Source organism: Episyrphus balteatus, chromosome 2 (genome assembly GCF_945859705.1).
Source record: "Episyrphus balteatus chromosome 2, idEpiBalt1.1, whole genome shotgun sequence".
Classification (NCBI taxonomy): Eukaryota; Metazoa; Arthropoda; class Insecta; order Diptera; family Syrphidae; genus Episyrphus; species Episyrphus balteatus.
In genome coordinates, this window is record NC_079135.1 from 60,733,061 (window position 1) to 60,755,738 (window position 22,678).

General features: G+C 32.8%; 1 protein-coding gene and 1 long non-coding RNA gene across 5 annotated transcripts in view; one reads left to right on the forward strand and one right to left on the reverse strand.

The window, feature by feature from the left end:
• The first annotated feature begins 2,001 nt into the window (after positions 1-2,001).
• LOC129912138 (uncharacterized) lies at positions 2,002-6,582 on the forward strand. The gene is made up of 3 exons (XR_008771754.1): positions 2,002-2,719; positions 2,787-3,009; positions 3,563-6,582. It is a non-coding gene; the product is annotated as an uncharacterized LOC129912138 (long non-coding RNA).
• Positions 6,583-11,075: 4,493 nt separating this feature from the next.
• LOC129912129 (uncharacterized) overlaps positions 11,076-22,678 on the reverse strand; it is a 51,003-nt gene continuing 39,400 nt past the window's right edge. For 3 of the 4 annotated variants that reach the window (XM_055990257.1, XM_055990255.1, XM_055990256.1), the window contains exons 2-4: positions 13,982-15,040; positions 13,845-13,926; positions 11,076-12,283 (exon numbers count right to left, since the gene is read on the reverse strand). In XM_055990257.1, the coding sequence (XP_055846232.1) occupies positions 11,141-12,283; positions 13,845-13,926; positions 13,982-14,418 (1,662 nt within the window). In that variant the 5' untranslated portion in view covers positions 14,419-15,040 and the 3' untranslated portion in view covers positions 11,076-11,140. The remainder of the gene's footprint in view (positions 12,284-13,844; positions 13,927-13,981; positions 15,041-22,678) is intronic. The other variant, XM_055990258.1, reaches the window with a different exon arrangement.

Sequence of the window (22,678 nt, forward strand, 5' to 3'; positions counted from 1 at the left end):
TCCGCTAAAAATTTTCGATAATTTGTATGGGAGCTAAAATTTAGCGCGAGCAGCGTACCAGGCTTTAGTCAAAATTATCAAGGAATTTATAATACCTGTTACTTTTGATAAAATTCATCTTTGATACTTTCCGTTCAGGCGAATAATCTGTTAAAAACACAAACGCTCCTATAATACCTGTTATTCGGATCAAAATGATCTCCTTACTCAAAATTATCAAGGAATTTATAATACCTGTTACTTTTGATAAAATTCATCTTTGATACTTTCAGTTCAGGCAAATAATCTGTTAAAAACACAAACGCTCCTATAGTGTCTGTTATTCGGATCAAAATGATCTCCTTACTCAAAATTATCAAGGAATTTATAATACCTGTTTCTTTTGATAAAATTCATCTTTGATACTTTTAGTTCAGGCGAATAATCTGTTAAAAACACAAATGCTCATATAATACCTGTTACTCGGAAATTATCTGCTTACTCAAAATTATCAAGGAACTTATAATAATTTTTTTTTGCTCTAAAACTTATTTTCTGATGTTTTTCTTGAATTTTTTTATTTGTATTTTTATTATTTTTAATTTGCTCTATTACCCGATGGTATTTTTTCGTTAACGTGTTCGCTTTTGAGATTGGAGACTTCAAAATTTTTTGTTTCGCTTCAGCTGCGTACTAGGCTTAAAGCTTAAGCCAAACACAACTCTGCTAATATTCTGAAAAACATTTAAACGCGGCTTAATTTTGGAGAGAATTTTGTATGCTAGCTTAAATTTAGTTCGTTCTGCGTACTTGGCTTTAATCAAGAATTTAGTTCATAATTGAGGAGTGACTTTTCAAAAGGGGATAAAATCACTTTCCACTTTTTTAAAACTAAAGCCTGGTACGCTGCTCGCGCTAAATTTTAGCTGAGAAAAAATTCCCATACAAGTTATCGATAACTTGTATGGGATCCATTTTATCTCGGCTAAAAATTTTCGATAATTTGTATGGGAGCTAAAAGTTAGCGCGAGCAGCGTACCAGGCTTAAGTATGTAGATCTCTTCTTTACATTCAAATGCTTTGCTTAGTTTAATCACCAAGTTAACACAAAAGACAGGCAAAATCTGAAAATCGTATGAAAAATCACAATTTATCATTTAGTTTTTTTTTTCGATTTTTTGATATATCAGATTTCAGAAATGACAAAAAGTGTTTGTATCCGGTTTTGAAAAGTCGCTCCTCAATTATTACCGGCGTTCCTTTGTGGGCATTTACTGCTTATATAATAAACTGCTCTCTGCGAGTACTTAAAGTTGCTTTCAGATACTTTTACTGTATTGAAAAAGTAGTTCAATAAATATTTCCAAAGTAACGCAGCTATTTTATGATCTTGGTTTGTTTTTTTCACCAACTTAGAAATTAGAAAGAGAAAAGAAAAAGACAGTCTCAAAAAGAGCCCAATTTTGTTGATCCCGCCTTTATTTCTGTCAAATTAGAGCAATTAAAAAGTATCGTTATTTTACCGTTTGTCAACAGCATTCAGCACCTAAGCAACCAATAAGAAGATGAACTTTTTTAAAAGAGCTTCGCCAAATTTTTCAAAAAAGATAAGCACTTTAAACAACAAACCAGGATTGTTGTAATTTTTCATTTTGTATGTTTTATTTACCCTAGGATTCATATTTATTGATAACGAAAACCTAAGAGCGATAATATTGTTTCTTTGAAAATGATGTCAAGAAGATATAGTAAATAGTAAACAGTCGGAAGAGGAGAAGAGTCAAAAAACTTGACTCTACCAAATATGTAAGTCATTCATCACTTTTTTAAAGCATAATACTAATCAAATCTCTTTAATAATTTCGTCGTTCTCCCCAATACCTGTTACTGTAAGAAATATTTCTATACCTGTTATTTTTGGTATAATTTTACATACGAAAAATGAGAAAATGTAAAATTAATACCAAAATTTCGTCGTTTTCCCCAATACCTGTTACTGTAAGAAATATTTCTAAACCTGTTATTTTTGGTATAATTTTAAATACGAAAAATGAGAAAATGTAAAATTAATACGTCGTTTTCCCCAATACCTGTTACTGTAAGAAATATTTCTATACCTGTTATTTTTGGTATAATTTTACATACGAAAAATGAGAAAATGTAAAATTAATACCAAAATTTCGTCGTTTTCCCCAATACCTGTTACTGTAAGAAATATTTCTATAACTGGTATTTTTGGTATAATTTTACATACGAAAAATGAGAAAATGTAAAATTAATATCAAAATTTCATCGTTTTCCCCAATACCTGTTACTGTAAGAAATATTTCTATACCTGTAATTTTGGGTATCCATAATTAATGGTTTCATTATAATTACAGAAAAAAAAAATAACTTCAGGTTTTAGTTATATTTTGCATAAGATACGCATTTTATAACTACTTAAATTGCCACAATTACAGATAATTTTCTGCTCTAGACTAAAATGAATTTAGAACCGCAAAGTAATCAGTTATATTATTAAAAATCATTCTCAAAATAATGAGATTGCACTCTCGTTCTTTAGTGAAAATTGTATTACTAACTGTTATTTCAGTAACAGGTATTTATACCTGTTATTGGAAAGTAGCAATAACAGGTAGTAACAGTTATCCAAAAGTAGCAGTTAAGCCCATCCCTATATGCTACTGGGCAAACTTATCCGTATAAGAGCTTAAAGGTACTCAAATGGCCCATGAGGGTAAGTTTTATTTAAATTTAATATACTATTTGGATTTTTTTGTATGATTGTTAACTTACATTTATAGCGAAGGAAAGAAGCTATTTTGGCCTCAAATCGAACTATTACATCCGTATTGGATGGCGATGAAACTACGCCACCAGGTAGTCCCACACCTAAGAAATACAGATTCCAATCGATTAAATCAAGCTGCAGGAAGGAAGTAGACGGGGAATTCGAATGCAACAGAAATCTTACCTTCCTTTCCGGTTCCCCAACATATTAAAACAAAAAAATTAGAAAGACAACGAGTAAGTGTCAATAACGATATTATATTCTTTCATCAATTAATTAATGGCCAACTTGACGCTCCTGACTTATTAGGTTGCCTTGGCTTTAACTATCCGGGAGGATCTCACCACCTACGAAGATTTGAACTCTTACATATTGACTTTCATAGAACAAACTATGGTATAAACGAGCCTCTTAACCGAATGAGCAAACTTTATAATTTAAACGATATTGACTTTAATATGAGCAAGATGAAATTAAAAAATTTATTTCGAACCAGTGCTCCACAGACGTGATTGTCAGTTAATGTTTTAATTAGATTTTTAAATTGTAAATATGTTAGTATATCATTTTTAGCTAATATTAATTGTAAATTGTGCATGTGGATAGTATTTAATTGTTTTTGTCCTACTAACTACTAACACATGCACTAATGATGAACCCTCTGATAGTAGTATACAGCTTGCTCTAAGCTGACTACATCAAAGAATCAAAGAATCTGAAGTAAGTTTTATCTCTCAAAAATCAAAATTAATCAACTTGAATAATGAATTTATTTTTCTCTCTACAAAGCACGTATAATTACCACAGGCAAAAATCGAGACAAACGTTCAGTCGTTTTTGGTTTTCGAAATTTGTTTTTTTTTTCCTATTCTTTAATATTTTAATAAATTTATTTTTTTAAACCACTTTTTGTATATTTTCTCTTTTTTTTCAATTATAGTTTATTTATGCATGTATAACCCTACATGCCTACATGGATATAAAATTATTATTACATTAAATTTCTAGTTGTTTACACATCTGTATTTAGAACATAAACAAATATTTTTTTATTTTTATCTAATATCAAGTCTAGGGCTGCCAGACGTCCCGATTTCAAGGGGACAGTCCCGACATTTGGACCCTGTCCCGATATCTGTCCCGATTTACAAACTGTCCCGATTTTGTCCCGACATTCCGATTTCCTTCAAAAACTTTGGGAAAAAAAAATAAAAATTTTAAGCAAAAAAGCTTTTAGCTTCAATTTATTAACTCTCAAATAAAAAAAAAATGGCAAATCGCATAGAATTTTTAAAACTTCTTTTTTTAAAAGGCGACGTTAAATTTTATGGAAATTTGAGATTGTTGCCTACATTTATTAAAAGATACATCAATTGACTTTTTTTTTGATTATGGATAAGGCCCAATGTATTGACTATCCATTAAGTTTAAAGACGCCATTAAAAAATAAAAATTTTTCAAATCGCATACGAATTTTAAAACTTCCCATTTTATATGGTGACTTTGAATTTAATGGAGAGTGAATAAATTGGGACTAAGTTTAGTTTTCAAAAAATTAAATTTTGAACAATTCATAGTTTTGCATGAAATCCACAAAAATGTAGGAAATAAGTCAAGGAAAATATTGCAATCACACACGTGATTCTTTTTATTTGTTTTTAATAATTTTCGATTTCAAGTAATTTTTTGGTGTCCCGATTTGTCCCGACTTTTGAGACCTATTGTCCCGACATCAATACAATTTTATCTGGCAGCCCTAATCAAGTCATGAATTTCTTTAAGAAGATAAGTTTATATGAAGATAAACATGTATACCTATAATACATACATATATTCACATACTAATCATGTATAAACTATTAGCTGTGTTCCTTTGGCCTTAAGTATCTACTGTTAAGTACTTATGGTTGTGTTCAACTCCATTTCTTCTATAGAAAAAATGTCTTTGAATGGATTCAGAAGTACTAAAAAGTACTTTGCTAGGCCCAAAGGAACACGGCCATTATTACTAATTCATTAGAATTACACAATTTAAGAATAAATAAAAATTCAGTTTTAAAGAAGGACACTGTGTTTTTATTAAACAGTTTTTAAGAGAAAATAATCATCCTTTTAAGGTTGTCATTATTATCGTTACTATCTGTTAAATTATGTTATCATGTGATAAATAAATTTTCCTTACTATTGTTTATATATAAATGTTTATATGAAAGAATTTTTAAAAAAAACTCATTTTGGCTATTTTCGAGGTTATGTTTTTATGTGGGGTAATTCATTCTGAATAAATTTGTAACGGCGCACGGTTGTCCAAAATGACTTATCTCGTTGCAAAAATCATAACTTTTGAACGGATTGAGTTAGCGGTACAATTTTTTTTTTTATTTGAAGGACATTTCTAGGGCTGTTATACCAATGAATTTCAATAAAATTATTTCACAGGGTGTTTCGGAATCATCGGCCAAAAACAGATTTTCTTTAAAAAAAAAGTTTAAATTAAAATTGGTATGCCATTTTGTAGAAATCACTAATCCACATTTAAAAACAAAATTTCAAAAAAATACAATGTCCCGTTTTCGAAAATTTAATTTTTCAAAAAAAAATTTCAAAATTTTTTTAAAAATCCAAAAATTATTTTTTTTGAAATTTTATTTTTGGCTTATATTTGAGTTATATAAGTGCTTCTTCACAAAAAGTTTCGTTGAAATCGAATAAGCCGTTTTGGAGAATATCGGATTTGAAAAAAAACGGTTTTATGGCAGGTACCGTAAAAAATCCATTCGGTTCCATTCATTAAGCCGAATAGGGTATGTGTACCAATCAATTGTTGATTCAAAATAAAAATATTTAGCTGCGCATGCTTGCGCACTGCCGAGATTTTGTACTTTGAAAAAAAATGAAGGCAGAAGGAACAGATTTTCTTTAAAAAAAATGTTTAAATTAAAATTGGTATGCCATTTTGTAGAAATCACTAATCCACATCTAAAAACAAAATTTCAAAAAAATACAATGTCCCGTTTTCGAAAATTTTATTTTTCAAAAAAAAATTTCAAAATTTTTTTAAAAATCCAAAAATTATTTTTTTTGAAATTTTATTTTTGGCTTATATTTGAGTTATATAAGTGCTTCTTCAAAAAAAGTTTCGTTGAAATCGAATAAGCCGTTTCGGAGAATATCGGATTTAAAAAAAACCGTTCTATGGCAGGTACCGTTAATAATGATTTTCCAAAAAAATTTTTTTCATTAGAAGATAGACCTTGTTTTCAAACTTATATTTGAATTTTTTAAACAAAATCGTTGGAGCCGTTTTTGAGCAATTACAGCTTTACTGAAATTGGTGTATGACAAGTACCGTTATTTTTGGCCCAAAAAAATTAATTCCAAAAACACCTCTGGAGGGTCTCCAAAAAATGCTACATACCAAATTTGAAGTCAATCGGTCCATCCGTTTAGGATGTAGATCCTTATACAGACAGACAGACAGACGGACTTCCGGGACCAACTTTTTTGGCATTCTCTATAATCGTAATATCATGGAAAAGTGTAATCTGAACTTTTTTTAGATGTGAATTAGTGATTTCTACAAAATGGCATACCAATTTTAATTTAAATATTTTTTTTTTTAAGAAAATCGGTTTTCGGCCGATGATTCCTAAACACCCTGTAAAACAATTTTCTTGAAATTCATTGGTGTAACAGCCCTGGAAATTTCCTTCAAATTAAAAAAAAAACTGTACCGCTACCTCAATCCGTTCAAAAGTTATGATTTTTGCAACGAGATAAGTCATTTTGGACAACAGTGCGGCGTCTAAAAGAACTGGTTTTATTCTTCAAAAAAATGTTTAAATCTTTCAGATATCTATTTTACTGCGCGAGACATAACTAAAATGCACGACTTGGTCTTACGAACTTGCTCTTAGAGTTCAAGTTGCTTAAACTTTTAAGACTTTTTATATAGAAATTTGGGAAATGTAGGTATATAAAAACAAAACAAATAAGGTAATAAATAAATAAAAAAAAAAAAATAAATAAATTAAAAAAAAAAATAAAAATTCATTTTTCAAAAAAATAAAACAACATCTGAAATCAAATCGCCCCACAAAACAAGTATGCAATTTTATTTGCTATATTAATGAGCATTTTTAGAAAAAAAAATTTCAAAATCGTTAGAGCCGTTTTTAAAAAATCTAATTTTTATAAATAATTTTTTGGAAAAAAAGTTTTAAAATAAAATTGTTATGCCATTTTGTTGAAATCACTAATCAACTTCTAAAAACAAAATTTCAAAAAAAGTCAATGCCCCGTTTTCGAAAATTTGACTTTTCAAAACAAAAATTGAAAATTTTTTATTAAAATCCAAAAATTATTTTTTTCAAAACTTTATTTTTGTATTAAAATTATATAAATGCTTTTGTATAAAAAATTTCATTGAAATACAATAAGCGGTTTTACAGAAAAAAAGCGGTCCTATGGTAGGTACCGTTAATAATGATTTTCAAAAAATACCAATTGAATTTTAACAAAATCGTTGGAGCCGTTTTCGAGAAATTAAACTTTTCCGAAATTTTTATATGTCAGGTACCGTTATTTCTGGTCCAAAAAAATTAATTCCAAAAGCCCCTCTGGAGAGTCTCCAAAAACTGCTACATAACAAGTTTGAAGTCAATCGGTCCATCTGTTTAGGCTCTAGTTCCTTATACAGACAGACTGACAGTCTTTTCTAGAGGTTTTTGGGTTGCTGAACTCGAATCCGCAATCAGAAAAATTCTATTAGTCTCCGTTCTTGAAATATTACCGTTATAAAATGCAAAAAAAAAGTTTTTTTTTATAACGGTTATATTTAAAGAAAGGAGGCTACTAGAATTTTTCTGATTGCGGATTCGAGTTCAGCAACCCAAAAACCTTTAGAAAAAGGTATTTATCCCCATGGTTGTTTTTGTTACTCGGAATGTGAATAATAGGCACTTTCAATTCCCTCCCCCCCCAACACCACCCTGCTTGGGCTCACTATAAGATTTGGGGTAGGGGCATGGTTGGGTATTTACAAAGTTTCTTTTGGATTCCAAGAAACTTTTAAATTTCGAATAAAATTTGCCTACATTCAATCTCGAACCCAACAGAGATGTTGTAGGGGGCCAGCATGCTCCCCCCCATCCTCCACTCCTTCCTCAATGTTTATGGCCCGTATGAATTGCAATTTTTGTTTTTTGATCTTATCAATTGGGTCAGTTGAAACTGGAAAAAATAAGAAAAGGCTATAACACCCACGGGTGCAATTGCCATTTGAAAAAGGAAAGAAATCCTGCTAGGGATAATTCCTTTTTATATAGGAGATAAACTCTGCAGGGGTTATCGCCACGGGGGTTATTGCTCTGCGCCGAAACTTACAACAGGGCTGATTTATAATACAAATATATTTTTTGAAACCCCTATTGAAATTTTTTTTTCCGCGTTCGCCCCTGTACAGAACTATTTACAATCGACTCGACCACAGTCTTAAAGATAAAAATTTCTTTCGAGATTCATGCAGTAAGATGAAGTTTCTACCATATTTCGTGTAAGAGGAGAGCATTTGAAACACGAGAAGGCACAGTCAATTTTATAGGCAGATGTCCAGTTGTGAAGGTGCACGAAGCATCCTAGGTTGTTATTACCTATAAAAGGAACAAACTATCGAGCTACTGAATGAAATGGATACACTGTGCTTGAAAATGCAACTTTTCTCGCCAACAGATGGCGCTCCTATCTACCAAAGATAATTCGAGTATGCTGAACACGATGGCGTTCTTAGTTTTTCATAGTTGGCTCAGTTAAAAAAGATTTTGGCCTCTGAAGTTTTCTGTTTTAAGCCAGAAATCATGGAAAAGACCCACTATATGTTTGGTATATATTGGTTTATATCGGCGTTTATTGATAAAATAAATGTTCTTTTTGTGGAATAACAAGCAATTTGTAGAAGATATTTCATCAGTAAAATTATTATTTTGAAACTTTTAAACATAGTTTTTTGACAAAAAACTCTTTTTTGTAAAAAAAACTTCATATTTTGCTCCGATTTTCTTCAAATTTTATTATTCCAGTTTTATATCTAATTTCTCAATAAAATGATACTATTCAAAAGTTATTTCCTACAAAAAATCATCAAAATTTCATATAATATATATCAATTTTTAATCCAAAAATTTGTTTGATTTATTTTAAGGGTTAAGGCCACTCAAGGTGCTTAAAAAAATTCCTTAAAAAATAATCATACAAAAATTACAAACTAACGTTTATTTATTGAATCTTGCCTTGTAAAAAAAAAACGCTCAAAAGCACACAGCGCAGCGTTACTAAAAAACAAACAAAGTACAAATATTTAAAACTTTACTTCGCATAGAAATATGTATGTACCTACCTACGGGATTTGTAGAGTATTCAAATTTGGGAACTTCATAGGCGTTTGAATTCACAAGTTATTTTTTTTTACTCAAAAACAGCAACATTCAATTGCTTATAAAGATTGTTCCTGTGTAAATCAATTCCATATGAAAATTCTAATACAAAGTTTTTTCTATTTAATTAATCAAGAAATTCGAGTGCCGTTTTGAATAATGCACGTACAGAGATTCTCTATAGAGTTTTAATTTTGTAGTATTTGTTTCTGATAGTTTTTGAACTTACTCTCTGCCTGGCTGCATTAAGGATTTTTTTTTCAGCACATTGAGTGGCCCCCTTAACCCCTTAACATAAATTTAGAAAAAAATTGGATTGAAAATCGATATAGATTGTATGAAATTTTTATTATTTTTTGTAGGAAATAACTTTAAAATATGTAATTACATTATATATGAAACTGGAATACCTAATAAAATTTGAAGTAAATAGGAGCAAAACATAAAGTTTTTTTTGCAAAAAAAAGGAGTTTTTTGTTAAAAAAACTATGTTTAAAAGTTTCAAAATAATAATTTTTTTGATGAAATATCTTCTACAAATTGTTATTCTACTACATTTATTTTATCATGAAACGTCGATGTAAACCAATAAATACCAAATATATGGTGGGTCTATTCCTTGATTTCTGGCTGAAAACAGAAAACTTCAGAGCCAACTATAAAAAACTAAGGACGCCATCGTTTGCTAGCACCGTGATATCAACAAAATATTCCAATCCTGTAAAATTGAACTTGCATACAGAGACAGCATAATGTCGGAAAATTTTGTATTAATAGGAATATAGCTTTCAATAATGCCTGATTCACAATATTGCGAGACGACGCGTCGCGACGATACGAGAGCGTTGCGAGAGTAAAATTGATATCTAGTTTTCGATGTTTGGCCAAAAAATGTTTTTTATACAAACATTCTTCTATTTCCTGTCAAAAATAGACAGTTACCCAAAAAAAAACTGTACCAAGTTTATTGCGACATCTCCATTTGCACTTTTAATTTGACAAGATAAGCATAATTGATTAAATGTCAATATTGCCCATAAATAGGACAGTTGTTTTTCATATTACATATATACGCGAAGACTTAAAAAGTGTCTGTGGGCCAAAATACTTTTTGATGCCTAATTAGAGCAGTGAGTTTGAAAAAAAAAAAAAAATGGAAATTTTTATCAATATATTTTCATATATTTTAGTTAAAATAGAATGGTTATACTTTAATCTATTATAAAATAACATTTGCACCAATTTTATCAATGATATTGCTATATTTATGACAGTTTAAACCCAAAGTGATCAAAACCAAAGAACTGCGTTACTTTACTGCAAATTTCAGTTTTATTTGTAAAATCATATAATTAAGCTCTCTGATATTCCTATTTGAAACTTTAGATAAAAAGAAGATAAATCACAGAAAAATTAATTTCAATGTGTTACCAAAATATTTCATTGTTTTACCAAAAATCAGCTTTAAAACTTTAAATACCACTGCGTTACCAAGGTAAACCACAATGTTACCGTGATTTGCAAACAATTCAATCCAAATTTGGGTTTCAAGCTTGTAAATGTAAATAATGTTAATTTTATAACTCAATATAGTTTTTCTACTAATTTGTAGTTTTTTTTTCAATAAAAAGAAATTTAACCAAAGGGACAACTTTTTAGGCACTAAATAGTATTTTGGTCCCTGTATCAACTATTAATGTAGCTAAATGTATTTTCTAGGGTCAGGGCATAAACAAAATATACCAAGACTGGAAACTTTCCAGTCTTGGTATTTTTTGTTTATGGGTCAGGGTTAATTGACACTTTTTTAGAACATATCTATGCTTAGAATTGGTTAGCAAAGTACAGATACAGATACAGAAGTCAATGAATATACATATTCAGTTTTTATATATAAACTTTTGGACTAAAGTTATAAGTTCGAAAGTACCCATTGTCATTGGTTCACTTTACTAGTCTCAGTACGATTTGCAGCGACTTCTGCCAAAATCAGTAGATCTGAGGATGCATTGTGATCAACAGCAGGTTGAGTTTCCGGGCTTCCAACGACGAGAGCTGTTGTAACAATGGAATTACCAAGTAACTTTTGAACATCCTTATGTATTGAAGTTATGTCTCTACGCGTGATGCTTTCTTTTCTAGCTTTCCTTTTCTGACTTCCAACCATCTGTTCTTTTGCTTCAACATCTGTTTTAGTTTTATAAAGTGATCTTTGTTGTGTCTGCTTTAAGATTCTCTCTTGTATCTTAGCTTGTAGAGCAGAACTTTTTTTGGAATTTAATTTCTTTTTATGTTTCATGTTTTTCTTGCGCTGAAGGTAAGTTTCTAGACACTGCGCTGGGAGTCTACTAATTTTATTTTCCAAATCAAACGAAACAAATCCAAATTGCTGCTTATTAAAGTCATTAGAATCTCTGTATTGCGGCACAACCCATGACTGCGCGTCTTTGTCTGGTTCAAGAATTTTAGCTGTAGACGAACCTATGACATTACTACACTTATCAATATGCATAACAAAATATTTGTTTTCTGAACAATTTAATTTTGTTGATGGCTTCGGGGAAATTAGTTTTTTTGAAGTAACAGGACTTAATTGACCAGAATTAATGAACTCTTGGTACTTTTTACCCTTACATGAACGGACTGATTTCTTTGGTTTTACATCATCTTCACTGCTTGAATAACAATTGCCGCTATGTGAGGATATGAAATTCAAGGATTCTCTTTGAATGATACTGGATGTTTGTTTATTACCGGTGCTGAAGTATTTAGAACCATCGCTCAATGCATTTTGTAAGATATCATTTTTTGATGCATAATCAGGACTTGGGAAGATTAAATTATTAAGTCCACCCATTTGTGCTTCATCTGCTAGCTTAAAATATGACACTTTTTTCGTTTTGGCCTTAGAAATATCACACGGAGGAATTGGGTTATGACTCATATTGCTGTTAGCTATCTCGCATTGATATACTTCGCGTTCAATATTTCCAGGTCTAGTTTGTAATGTGCGAAGAGATGGTGCTGGTAGTTTGTACCATTTAAAGTTTGGATTGGCAGAGAAAAAAGCATCTTTGTTCTGAAAAAATAATAATAAGGTAAATTATTAAATAATGTATATAGTATAGTGTGGAAACACATAAAACATTGGAAAAATGAAGTGCCGATTGTTTCGCAGAATCTTTAATGGCAAAAAACTAGAACAGAAAGAGTAGAAAAGCACGATTACGTGAAAAGTATTTGTATCTTTTTTTTTTTGATAAAAAAAAACATAAAAAAGGACAGCTTCGTTTTTCATACAGGCCGCCTCTTCTGGGCATGAACGATGCCCGGTTCATGAACATGTCTTGAAAAAATCCAATGGAGGCAGAAAAATCCATGCTTACACAGACTTCTTGTTGAAGAATCTTGTTTTTTGAACCATTGAATAAAGGCCCCAACCCATAGAATCCGTTGCGTCTGTTCCGTCAATCAATCCGTTGAAGTTGACGGATGGCACGGAAAGGGGTGCTCTTCATTTAAAAACAATTTTCAATAACAAATTATCAGTTGTAGGTATGACTTTGGTATTGTTAAATTGAACTCTACAACAGAATTTAGATATTTAATTGATATACACGATTACGTGAAAAGTATTTGTATCTTTTTTTGATAAAAAAAAACATAAAAAAGGACAGCTTCGTTTTTCATACAGGCCCCTCTTCTGGGCATGAACGATGCCTGGTTCATGAACATGTCTTGAAAAAATCCAATGGAGGCAGAAAAATCCATGCTTACACAGACTTTTTGTTGAAGAATCTTGTTTTTTGAACCCTTGAATAAAGGCCCCAACCCATAGAATCCGTTGCGTCTGTTCCGTCTGAAAGCACCTTTAATAAATGTGAACCTGTAACAGCTTGTTCAGTCGGTTGTCGTGTTGTGGTAACTTCCAAGCAAAACTCAGACACAAAAGGATATTTTAAAATAGTAGTTTTATTGAACAAACTTAGATTAAATGATTTACAAAGTTTGGTACTACTTCTATTGAGAGAGTATTATTATGGTGTTCCTACCCTTTGCTATTATGCGGTTGGTGTTCCGCAGTTATTACAGAAGGCGTAAGGAAACACTGTAATAATACTTTCAGAAAAGAAGCCAAGGATTTCAAACTTATATAAAATAAAATATAAAAATAATAGGCAAAGGCGGTACTGCATGCTAACAACAATAATGTGTTGTTACAAACCTACCTTTAGTAAATTTCTGAACCCATTCATTTGAATGTCCCTGAAAAGCTGAATATCCCTTTAAAGAATATTTCACTGGAAAGAAAGCATACAGCGCCACCTCCTGGAAGCATAGGCGAGAATTTCCCAGTAATTCTTGAACTTGGATATAGGGATAGTGCGGACACCAGCCGTGAATAGTTTAATATTGAAATTGAAAGAGTACAATTCGTGGTAAAAATAAGGAGTGCATATTGTTAGTAGAAAAGGGGCAGAGAAAAATATTAAAAAATAAGCCATACAGCTGAAATTTTTGTATAGCGTCAACAATTTTACACGGGGTTAACTATTTAACGCAAAACGAAAGTACTGTCCCATTATTTTGCTATGAGTTCAACTTTTGGTGGCAAATGAAAATTCATAGTTTATACTCACCTGCTTAGCTAGATTAACATAGCACTTTTTAGCGTTTGTATCCAATGAAGCCCACCATTCACCAAGGATTTTGGTAATTGACCTAGGAAGCCAAAAAATATCAAAGCTTTATTAAAATATACTTCCTTACATTTTACCTATTTTCGTAATTTTTGTATTTTTCCTTGACAATGGCTCGATGTCTCTTACAGAATATTAAAAATGCATTCATTGGTCTCCTAGCATGATGATCCGGTGGAGTTATGTATGTTTCATTTTCAATTTTCACAACATCGGGGAGCATTAATTCTTGTTTTTTATTTTGCGACTGATTTTTTACTGAAACAAAACTAGGAGCGGCGCTTACATTAAGCTGTAAGGTTGTAAGGTTATATTTAGGAAGCTGCTCATAATCTACACGGTTGAACTTTTCATCGTGATCGTCTTCTTCATCGTCATCTTTCTCGACTTGGTTATTGCTATATGGTGATGCACTTTTCTTTTTATTGCAATAAACATAACGGTTCCGTTTGGAGTAATTATGAACGTCCTCAATTTGTCGACATGCATATTCTTGGTCCTCAGTTCGGTACATTAGTGTCTTTGCTGGAAAGCTTTTGCTTCTACAATTATTTATATTGCGTTTGCAATAAATAGTAAGAGTATCACCCGTTAGTTTTTCTGTTCTTTGAATGATTCCTTCATTTAAGGCACTCTCCTTACGAGAAGTATTCAAAATTGTCTGTGTCAGTTTTGAATTGTTATAGCTAAAAGGTTAATGATAAAAGCATTTACTTGATTGTCCAAAGTTAAATTTCCCTACTGATGAAATTGAGTCATTGGAATTCCTTTCAATGTTGATAGTAGTGCATTCATTTGGTGGTATCTTGTTCCAAACACCATTTGGCTGATACACTGAGAAGGCATTCGTACTTTTTTTTTGCATGTAGGCATTAACGCTGAGGAATTGTGTTTATTTTTGGATTTTTCTTTAATATTATTTAAATTACTACACGAAGAGGTACTTGACTGTAACTTTGCCTGATATTTACAGGAACCTGTTTGGTCGTTTGATTCAAATTCTGAGCAACTGGTGTTGCTTATTATTGTGAATATGCGTTTTGAAAAATATCGAGTGTTTTCACACAAAAATTAGGAGAAAAAACACGTCTACGACAAACAAAAGTTTAAACGAAGTCTAGATAAAATAACAGGCTCTGAAAATAAAAAAAAAACATAATTAGAAAGAAAAGTGGCTGGAAAAATCATATACCTCCGGAAATTATAAAAAAAAACTAATTTAAACAGATACAATGTGTAGATAAAAGTAAAACTTAGACCAATATTCTTCCAGCGGCAATAACCGGCACAAAGTAACAACTTATAAAAATTATCATAGGTCATACATTGCATGAGAGCTTACATTGTTCAGTATTTTTTGATTGGTGAATAGCATTTAATAATTACAAATAGAAGATGGCTTTCAAAATAACGCCGCTATGATCGGACTACAGCGCTACAATCCACGGATATGGTTTAAAAAAAATCCCAAAAATTTCCTCAATAATATAGTATAAGATCCCACCGCTCGAATTTGCATCTATCTGTTTTTTTTTATGAAATGAACATCATATCAAAGGAAATTACGTAAAGATTACAAAAAAACAGGATTGCCTGGTCACAGCTTGCCGCAACCCTAGGGTTGCCAAGTCTAACGAGGTACACTCTTGGAGCAAATTGCATCCATCTGTTTTTTTTGAAAATTCTAATACTTAATTAAAGCTTTATTATTCCTTTTTAAAATAAACTAGGGTTGCCATTCAAAATCTTGCCGCAAGAAGGGGTTGCCTGGCTTTGATTGTAAAATTCCAAAAAAACACTTACAGTTATAAATCCCCCTCGTCGGGTCTCCACCTTGACATTGGTGAGGGGGCTTACGCTCGAACCTCGCGGATGGAAAAGGCGCAACTGTCGAGGGAAAGGATAAAGGGGGGTGCAAGGATAATTTGGTAGGCCGTAGCTCACAGGGTATCCAAAACACCACCAGCGAGTCTGAAACCACAAACCGTACGATCAAGAACCAAACGGACCTGATCGTACGGACAAACGACGTTGTGCCAAACATCCCATCAGCCGTAGCAGTCCTACCACCTGGTGGTACGACTGGTCTAGCGGGTGAGAAAGACAAAACTGTCGAGGGGAAGGATGAGGTGGGGTGCAAGGATAACTTGGTAGGCTGTAGCCCATAGGATATCCAAAACACTACCAACGATTCCTAACCCGCAGACCGCACGATCAATACGGCGTTTTAGAGCCTAGCTACGGTCATAGACAATAAGACCAAACAGCGTTAGGCTAGAGCTCTCGATGGGAGCGAGCTACGACGCCCACAAAATCGCAACACGGGAAGAATTGTCCGTCGCTTTGCCAAAAGGACTCCCGAGTTCCTTACGGCAAAAGAGCGAACTGCACTGGACAAATCCCAACAGGATTTGCACATTGTCTACCTCATGGAGAGAAGACAATACGATGTAGCCCTGATACAGGAACCCTGGGTTGTAAGAGGGAATATCAAGGGTCTACATTAGGGTGGTCCAATTTTTTGGTTTTTACATTTCCGTTGTTCCCCACTCAAAAATTGGTTGCATATGTGTTTTGTATTACACACGTGAAATTTCAGCTTTTTAGGTGAAGTGTAAGTGGGCGCTCAACAGGCTCAAAGTTTTTGCTCAGATGCTGGTATATCTGGGTCCTCATGCCTAGTAATTAACTCTTGTTTTGATTTATCAAGTGAATTAAGTTATGATGTGATAAAGTTTTTCATAAGAAACCAATAGTTATGTGATATTTTCACAGATAATAATTTTTGTTCATTTAAATTCGTCTGTAAGTATTTTTTGCTTAAAGTTATCAAAACAGAATTAATCAATGAAATACGAGCTAATGACTCAAAACCAAAGAAACGTGAAAATCATTTACTTGGTTGTCGGGAACATGCGTGCTTATCATGTTTAATCCAAATTTCAACCTCAAGCCAAGTCCTAATACGATATAATCAGATATTAAGGATAAGGTAAGGGTAACAAAGTCTAATATTCCAAAGCTGATGAGCGACCTCTTCCTTTTAGTTTTGAAGGCTAAAACTTTCAGCATATGTTGGTATTGATGTCTGTAGCAAAATAATGGGTGGGGAACTAATGAATTATATGGTTTATTTTTTTGCCTTATAACGTGGACCACACTAGTCTACATTCTAAGGAACTTCTGCTGTACAAGTCAAATCTTGACAGCCTAAATAGTAACCCAAGAACATGCATAGTAGCTAGGTAACAGTTTAATCTTTTTCTTCTAACTACTTACAGCAACATTGACCAGGCTACGGTAAAATTGGAACGCGATGGGCTTCCAACGCTCATCTTCTCTTCCACCTATATGCCGTACGATAGCATAGAAGGACCACCAGCAGATATCACTAAAACGTTGGTATCTTTTGCAAGTAAGAACAAATTTGATATTACACTGGTCAACAAGGTTTTTGCCACAAGAACCAAAATATACTTTTCTAGTAGTTTTTGCGGTGCTGAATCCGAATCTGAAGACAGAAAAGTTTGATTGGCAGTAAGAAAATGTCAAAAAACGTAATTTTGGCTGTTTTCGAGGTTATGTTTTTATGTGGAGTAGGTAATTCATTATGAATAAATTTGTAACTTTGTCTATAAGAGCTAATTTTATTCTTTCAAAAAATGTTTAAATCTTTCCGATATCTCTTTTATTGCCCGAGATATTTAAAATTTAAGTAGCGGTCTTTGAATCAGAAACAACACTGGCCAACCAAATTAAACTTTTTTTGCGACAAGAATCAAAATATACTTTTCTTAAGGTTTTTGGGTTGCTGAACTCGAATCCACAATCAGAAAAATTCTATTAGCCTTCGTTCTTGAAATATTACCGTTATAAAATAAAAAAAAAGGGTTCTTTATAACGGTTATATTTCAAGAACGGAAGCTAATAGAATTTTTCCGATTGCGTATTTGAGTTCAGCAACTCGAAAACCATCAGAAAAGTATATTTTGGTTCTTGTGGCAAAAATTCTGTGACCAGTGACTTATACTTTAGATTAAGTTTAGTTTCTCTTTGGCTTATTAAATGAAACTTAAGATATCTCAAGCAATAAAAGAAATATCGGGAAAATTTAAACAGTTTTTGAAAGAAGAATATATGTTGTTTTAATAACCGTTACAAATTAGTTTATAATGAATTACCCCACATAAAAACAGAATCTCGAAAACAGCCAAAATCACGTTTTTTAGCATTTTATAACGGTAATATCTAAAAAACGGAGACCAATCAAATTTTTCTGACTTCAGATTCGGATTCATTCAGCACCCCAAAAACTACTAGAAAAGTATATTTTGGTTCCTGTGGCAAAAAAAAAGTTAAATTTTGTTGACCAGTGTTATTTTAGGTCGTGATTCTAATTTACACCATGTGCAATGGGGAAGCACTGACATAAATAATAGGGGCGAGTCCCTCTTCGAATATATTATCGAGAACAACTTGGTGGTAGCTAACAGAGGCAACACCCCCACCTTTGTTACAAAGACACGTGAAGAGGTTCTTGATATTACCCTGACGAATAATTCAGATACTTGCCTATTAGAAAAATGGAAGGTCTTAGATGATATCTCTTTTTCCGACCATCGAGGTTAATAGAATTTTATATCCCTGATGCTACTAGGCACAATAAGCCCTTTAGGAATAGTAGGCGTACCGATTGGCATGTATTCAAAAGGGAAATAGTTAAGAACACCAGTCACCTGAGGACTGATAATAATCTAGACCAGGGGCGGATCCAGGATTTTTTTCTGGGGGGGGGGGGGCACAAGGGACGGGTTGGCAAAAAAACAGCAATAACAGTTAGAAATAAAGTGAAGTACCATCCGACTGACTAACAAGCAGAAAATTTTAACGACCCACAGTGCACAGTGTGACAATTCGCACATTTAGCGGGATTTAATTAAAAAAGCAACATACATGAATGTAAACAAAAACTAGTTTCTCTTAAAGCCTAAACCTCCCCCTCAATGAATATGCACATTTTTATGCGTTAGAACTAAGCACAACAACAAAAAATTACTTTAGAAATTAACTTTTGTATTATTTTTTAGAGAATGGTCTGATTTAGTGCCAAGTGGATTTTGCTTCTGTTGCAAGTGGTTCGTGAGGTTTAAGGGAAAAGTTTATTTTTTTTTATATTTAATATAATATTTGTGATTATAAACTTAAGTTTTTTTTTTTTATAAATTGTTGTCATAAAAATGGGGGTGCTTGGAATCGAAAAAATAGTGAAAAACTATGTGTTTTATGTGTTCATTAGACAAAAAGTATAGTTTTACAGTGTTTTTCAAGGTTGAGACCCTTTTTGTTTTAAAGCTGTATATATGTGGAACCAAAAAGTGTTTTATCTTTTTGCGCACAGGTGCGACACTCATACAAAATTTTTCGTATTCTAGGATGCCAACCGAAATTAGGAAAAAACAAATTTTTGATATTTGGATTTCCAAAATCAAAATTAAGCGTTTCGATGCTGTGTTTTCCTTCGTTATGGATAATTTTAATAATTTTTCATTTTCTGAAGAGGCAATTAAGTCAATAAAGACAACCTTCAAAACTTTATGCTTGAGGTTTGACGAAAAAATGGCCAAATGTGGTCGTAATAGAGAACGCTTTGAAAGCAATAATTGTGATTGGTTAAATGAAATCATTAAACTGCCACAAATTGTTTTAAATGAAATTCCCTTATCATCTATAACATCTTCGTCACAAACCTGCTACATTTGCGCAGAAAAACCATCTGAAGTGAACATTCAGCTTATAGACTAGATGTTAAAGTTTGGCAGGTAAGAGATCAAGGGAGTAAAGAAAAGGTCAAATCAAGAACAAAATGATTCAAGATAGATTTAGAGCTGAAACTCAACAGCCCGGCAACACAAATGATAGCAACACGGCCAGAAGATTTTTTAGAGATGAAGAAAAAACTGCTGAAATCACAGGAATCGATATTGAAATCATAAAAAAGTTTCACATTATTTTAGAAGCGCTTGGGTCTGGGTATGTAATTGACGTAGATTCCTTTGAAACATTTGCAAGAGATACGAGGGAGCTATATATCAGAAACTATAGCTGGTTTCATATGCCAGCAAGTATTCATGAAGTTAAATATCAAAGACCATTTTTGATAGTGGCACTGTTAAAGCCAAGGTTATGGAAAATAGCAAAAAAAAAATCTTATAAGAAAGTAGTTTCCTTATTTTTCAATTTTCTCAAAAACTAGAAGGCATAGGAACATATGGTTTTTAGTGTTTGATAATGAGTGAATTAAAGCAGTTGGATTTATCAATCAATTTTGTACTGATATCCACAGTCTTTAAAAATATAGTCCTCTATGTGTTTCTTAAAACTTTTTTTTCCCAAATTTTGACTTTGAAATTAGTTATTTCAATAACTATTTATTAAAATAACTTGATTTAAAAATAGGAATTTAGTATAAAATGTTGGCTTTTGAAAAAGGTATCACTCATAACTGTAAGTGTTGCCATCGTTTTTAAATAATTTTTTCTTAATTTTAAGTAATTTTTTAGAAAATTGCCCCTCCCTATTAAACGGGGAGGAATTGACCCCCTCTCCTGTAGTAAAAAATGCTTGTATTTACCTCCTCTACATGAATTCGTTACAATTCTTCACCTTGTGAGTTATCGTACTTTTGCCCAAAAATGACCCCCATTAAACCTCTTTTGTTTAAAAATATGAAAGAATATTAACAAAATTGTTGTTTCATTTCATTTTGTATATATTTGTTATAAATTCTATAAAAAAAAATCCACGAAAAGTTATAATCTGTGAGCGTTATTAATTAAATCCCGCTAAATGTGCGAATTGTCACACTGTGCAGTGGTCTAAAGGTAGGTAGGTAGGTAGAGATGGCGGTCAAGGCAAACCATGTTTGATTGACCCAATTAGCGCAGGATGCGCCGTTTTGATACCAAAACTTATGAAACCTGTGAGTGATAATTGGATTTATTTGAAATACATTTTTTAATTGGTTTTTAAAAAAGGGAAAAACAAGTGTTAGGCAGTCTTAAATCCACTTTGTTGCATTTAGGAACGAGATCAAGTCTTTGATCTTTGATTCTGAGATGTTATCTATGACATTAAAGAATTCGCTCCCCAGAGAGAGTGCTCTAGTCGTCCCTACGCTTGCTGTTCTCTGGATTTTCTTAAGTTTGTTGATGTTATAAGCTTTACTGAGTGCAGGCCACCAAACAATGGCGCCGTAGGTAAGAATGGGTCGTACAACCGCTGTGTAAGTCCATAGAATCATTTTTGATTTAAGACCCCATTTTTTCCCAAAGGTTTTACTGCAGGCAATGCTCGCTTTCCTAACCCGCTCTTCTATATTAAGCTTCCAGCTCAGTTTAGTGTCCAAAATTACACCTAAATATTTGGCGCTAGAAGAAAGTGATAAGATTTGGCCGTTGAGCTGAGGTAGAGGGAAGACAGGGATTTTGGTTTTAGTTGTAAAAAGCTTCAGTTCCGTTTTACTTTGATTAACTCCTAGGCCACAGCTTGTAGCCCAGTTGCTAACTTTTCTCAAAGCCGTGTCAGTCATTTCACTGATCACAGGTAAAAACTTTCCTGATACAAGTACAACCAGATCATCCGCATATGCCACTGCCTTCACTCCACTTCTTTCAAGCTTCACGAGGATATTGTTCATGACAAGGAGCCATAACAGTGGGGAAAGAACGCCACCCTGAGGCGTACCCCTATTAACGCATTTAAAACAGTTTGAATTTCCTAAGCTTGCTTGAATTCTTCTCTCTTTTAGCATTGAAATAATCCAACTTCTGATATAGTCTTCTACTTCAAAAGTCACTAGGGCTTCGAGAATAGATTCGGTTAGGACATTGTTAAAAGCTCCCTCTACATCCAAGAAGGTAGCTAGGGTATATTCTTTAAAGTGTAACGAGTTCTCAATTGTTCGAACGACTTCATGGAGGGCTGTTTCCGTAGATTTGCCCCTCATATAAGCGTGCTGCGAACTGGCTAGAGGACATCTTTTAAAAATGTCTCTAATATGAGTTTCTAAGATTCGTTCTAAGGATTTAAGTAAGAAAGATGTTAAACTTATTGGCCGGAAATCCTTCGCGGATTCATGTCCTCTTTTGCCCACTTTGGGTATGAAAACCACGCTAACTTGTCTCCAAGACTTGGGCACATGATTAAGAAGAAGGCAGCCTTTAAAGATTTTTTCAAGCCATGGAACTGCTATCTCTTGCTGATTTTGCAGCATAATGGGCAGAATACCATCAGGGCCTGGGGATTTGTACGGAGAGAAAGTGTTAATAGCCCAAGCTATATTTTCTTTTGTTATCAGGAGGTTTACTTGCTCAGTCGTAACTGATAGCAAAGTGGGATTTATGTTCACTTCAGAGGTGCTATCAACGCACCCCGGAAAATGAGTAGTCATTAATAATTCTAAGGATTCAGCTGGAGATATTGTCCAGGATCCGTCAGACTTTTTAAGAAACGAGGGATTTGAGTGTTCCCTCGATAAAACCTTGCTAAGCCTGGCAGAATCCTTAATATCTTCTATGGAGTGACAGTATTCCTCCCAGCTTTTCTTTTTGGCTGATGCTATGCTACGCTTGTAGACTCTTAAGCAATCTTTATAGGGTTCATAGAATTTGTGTTTATGGCAGATGTTGAAGATTGTTCTAGTCATTTTCCTCAGATTAGACAGGTCTTCGTTCCACCAAGGGGGAAATATTTTGCTACTATGTCTCACCGGACAA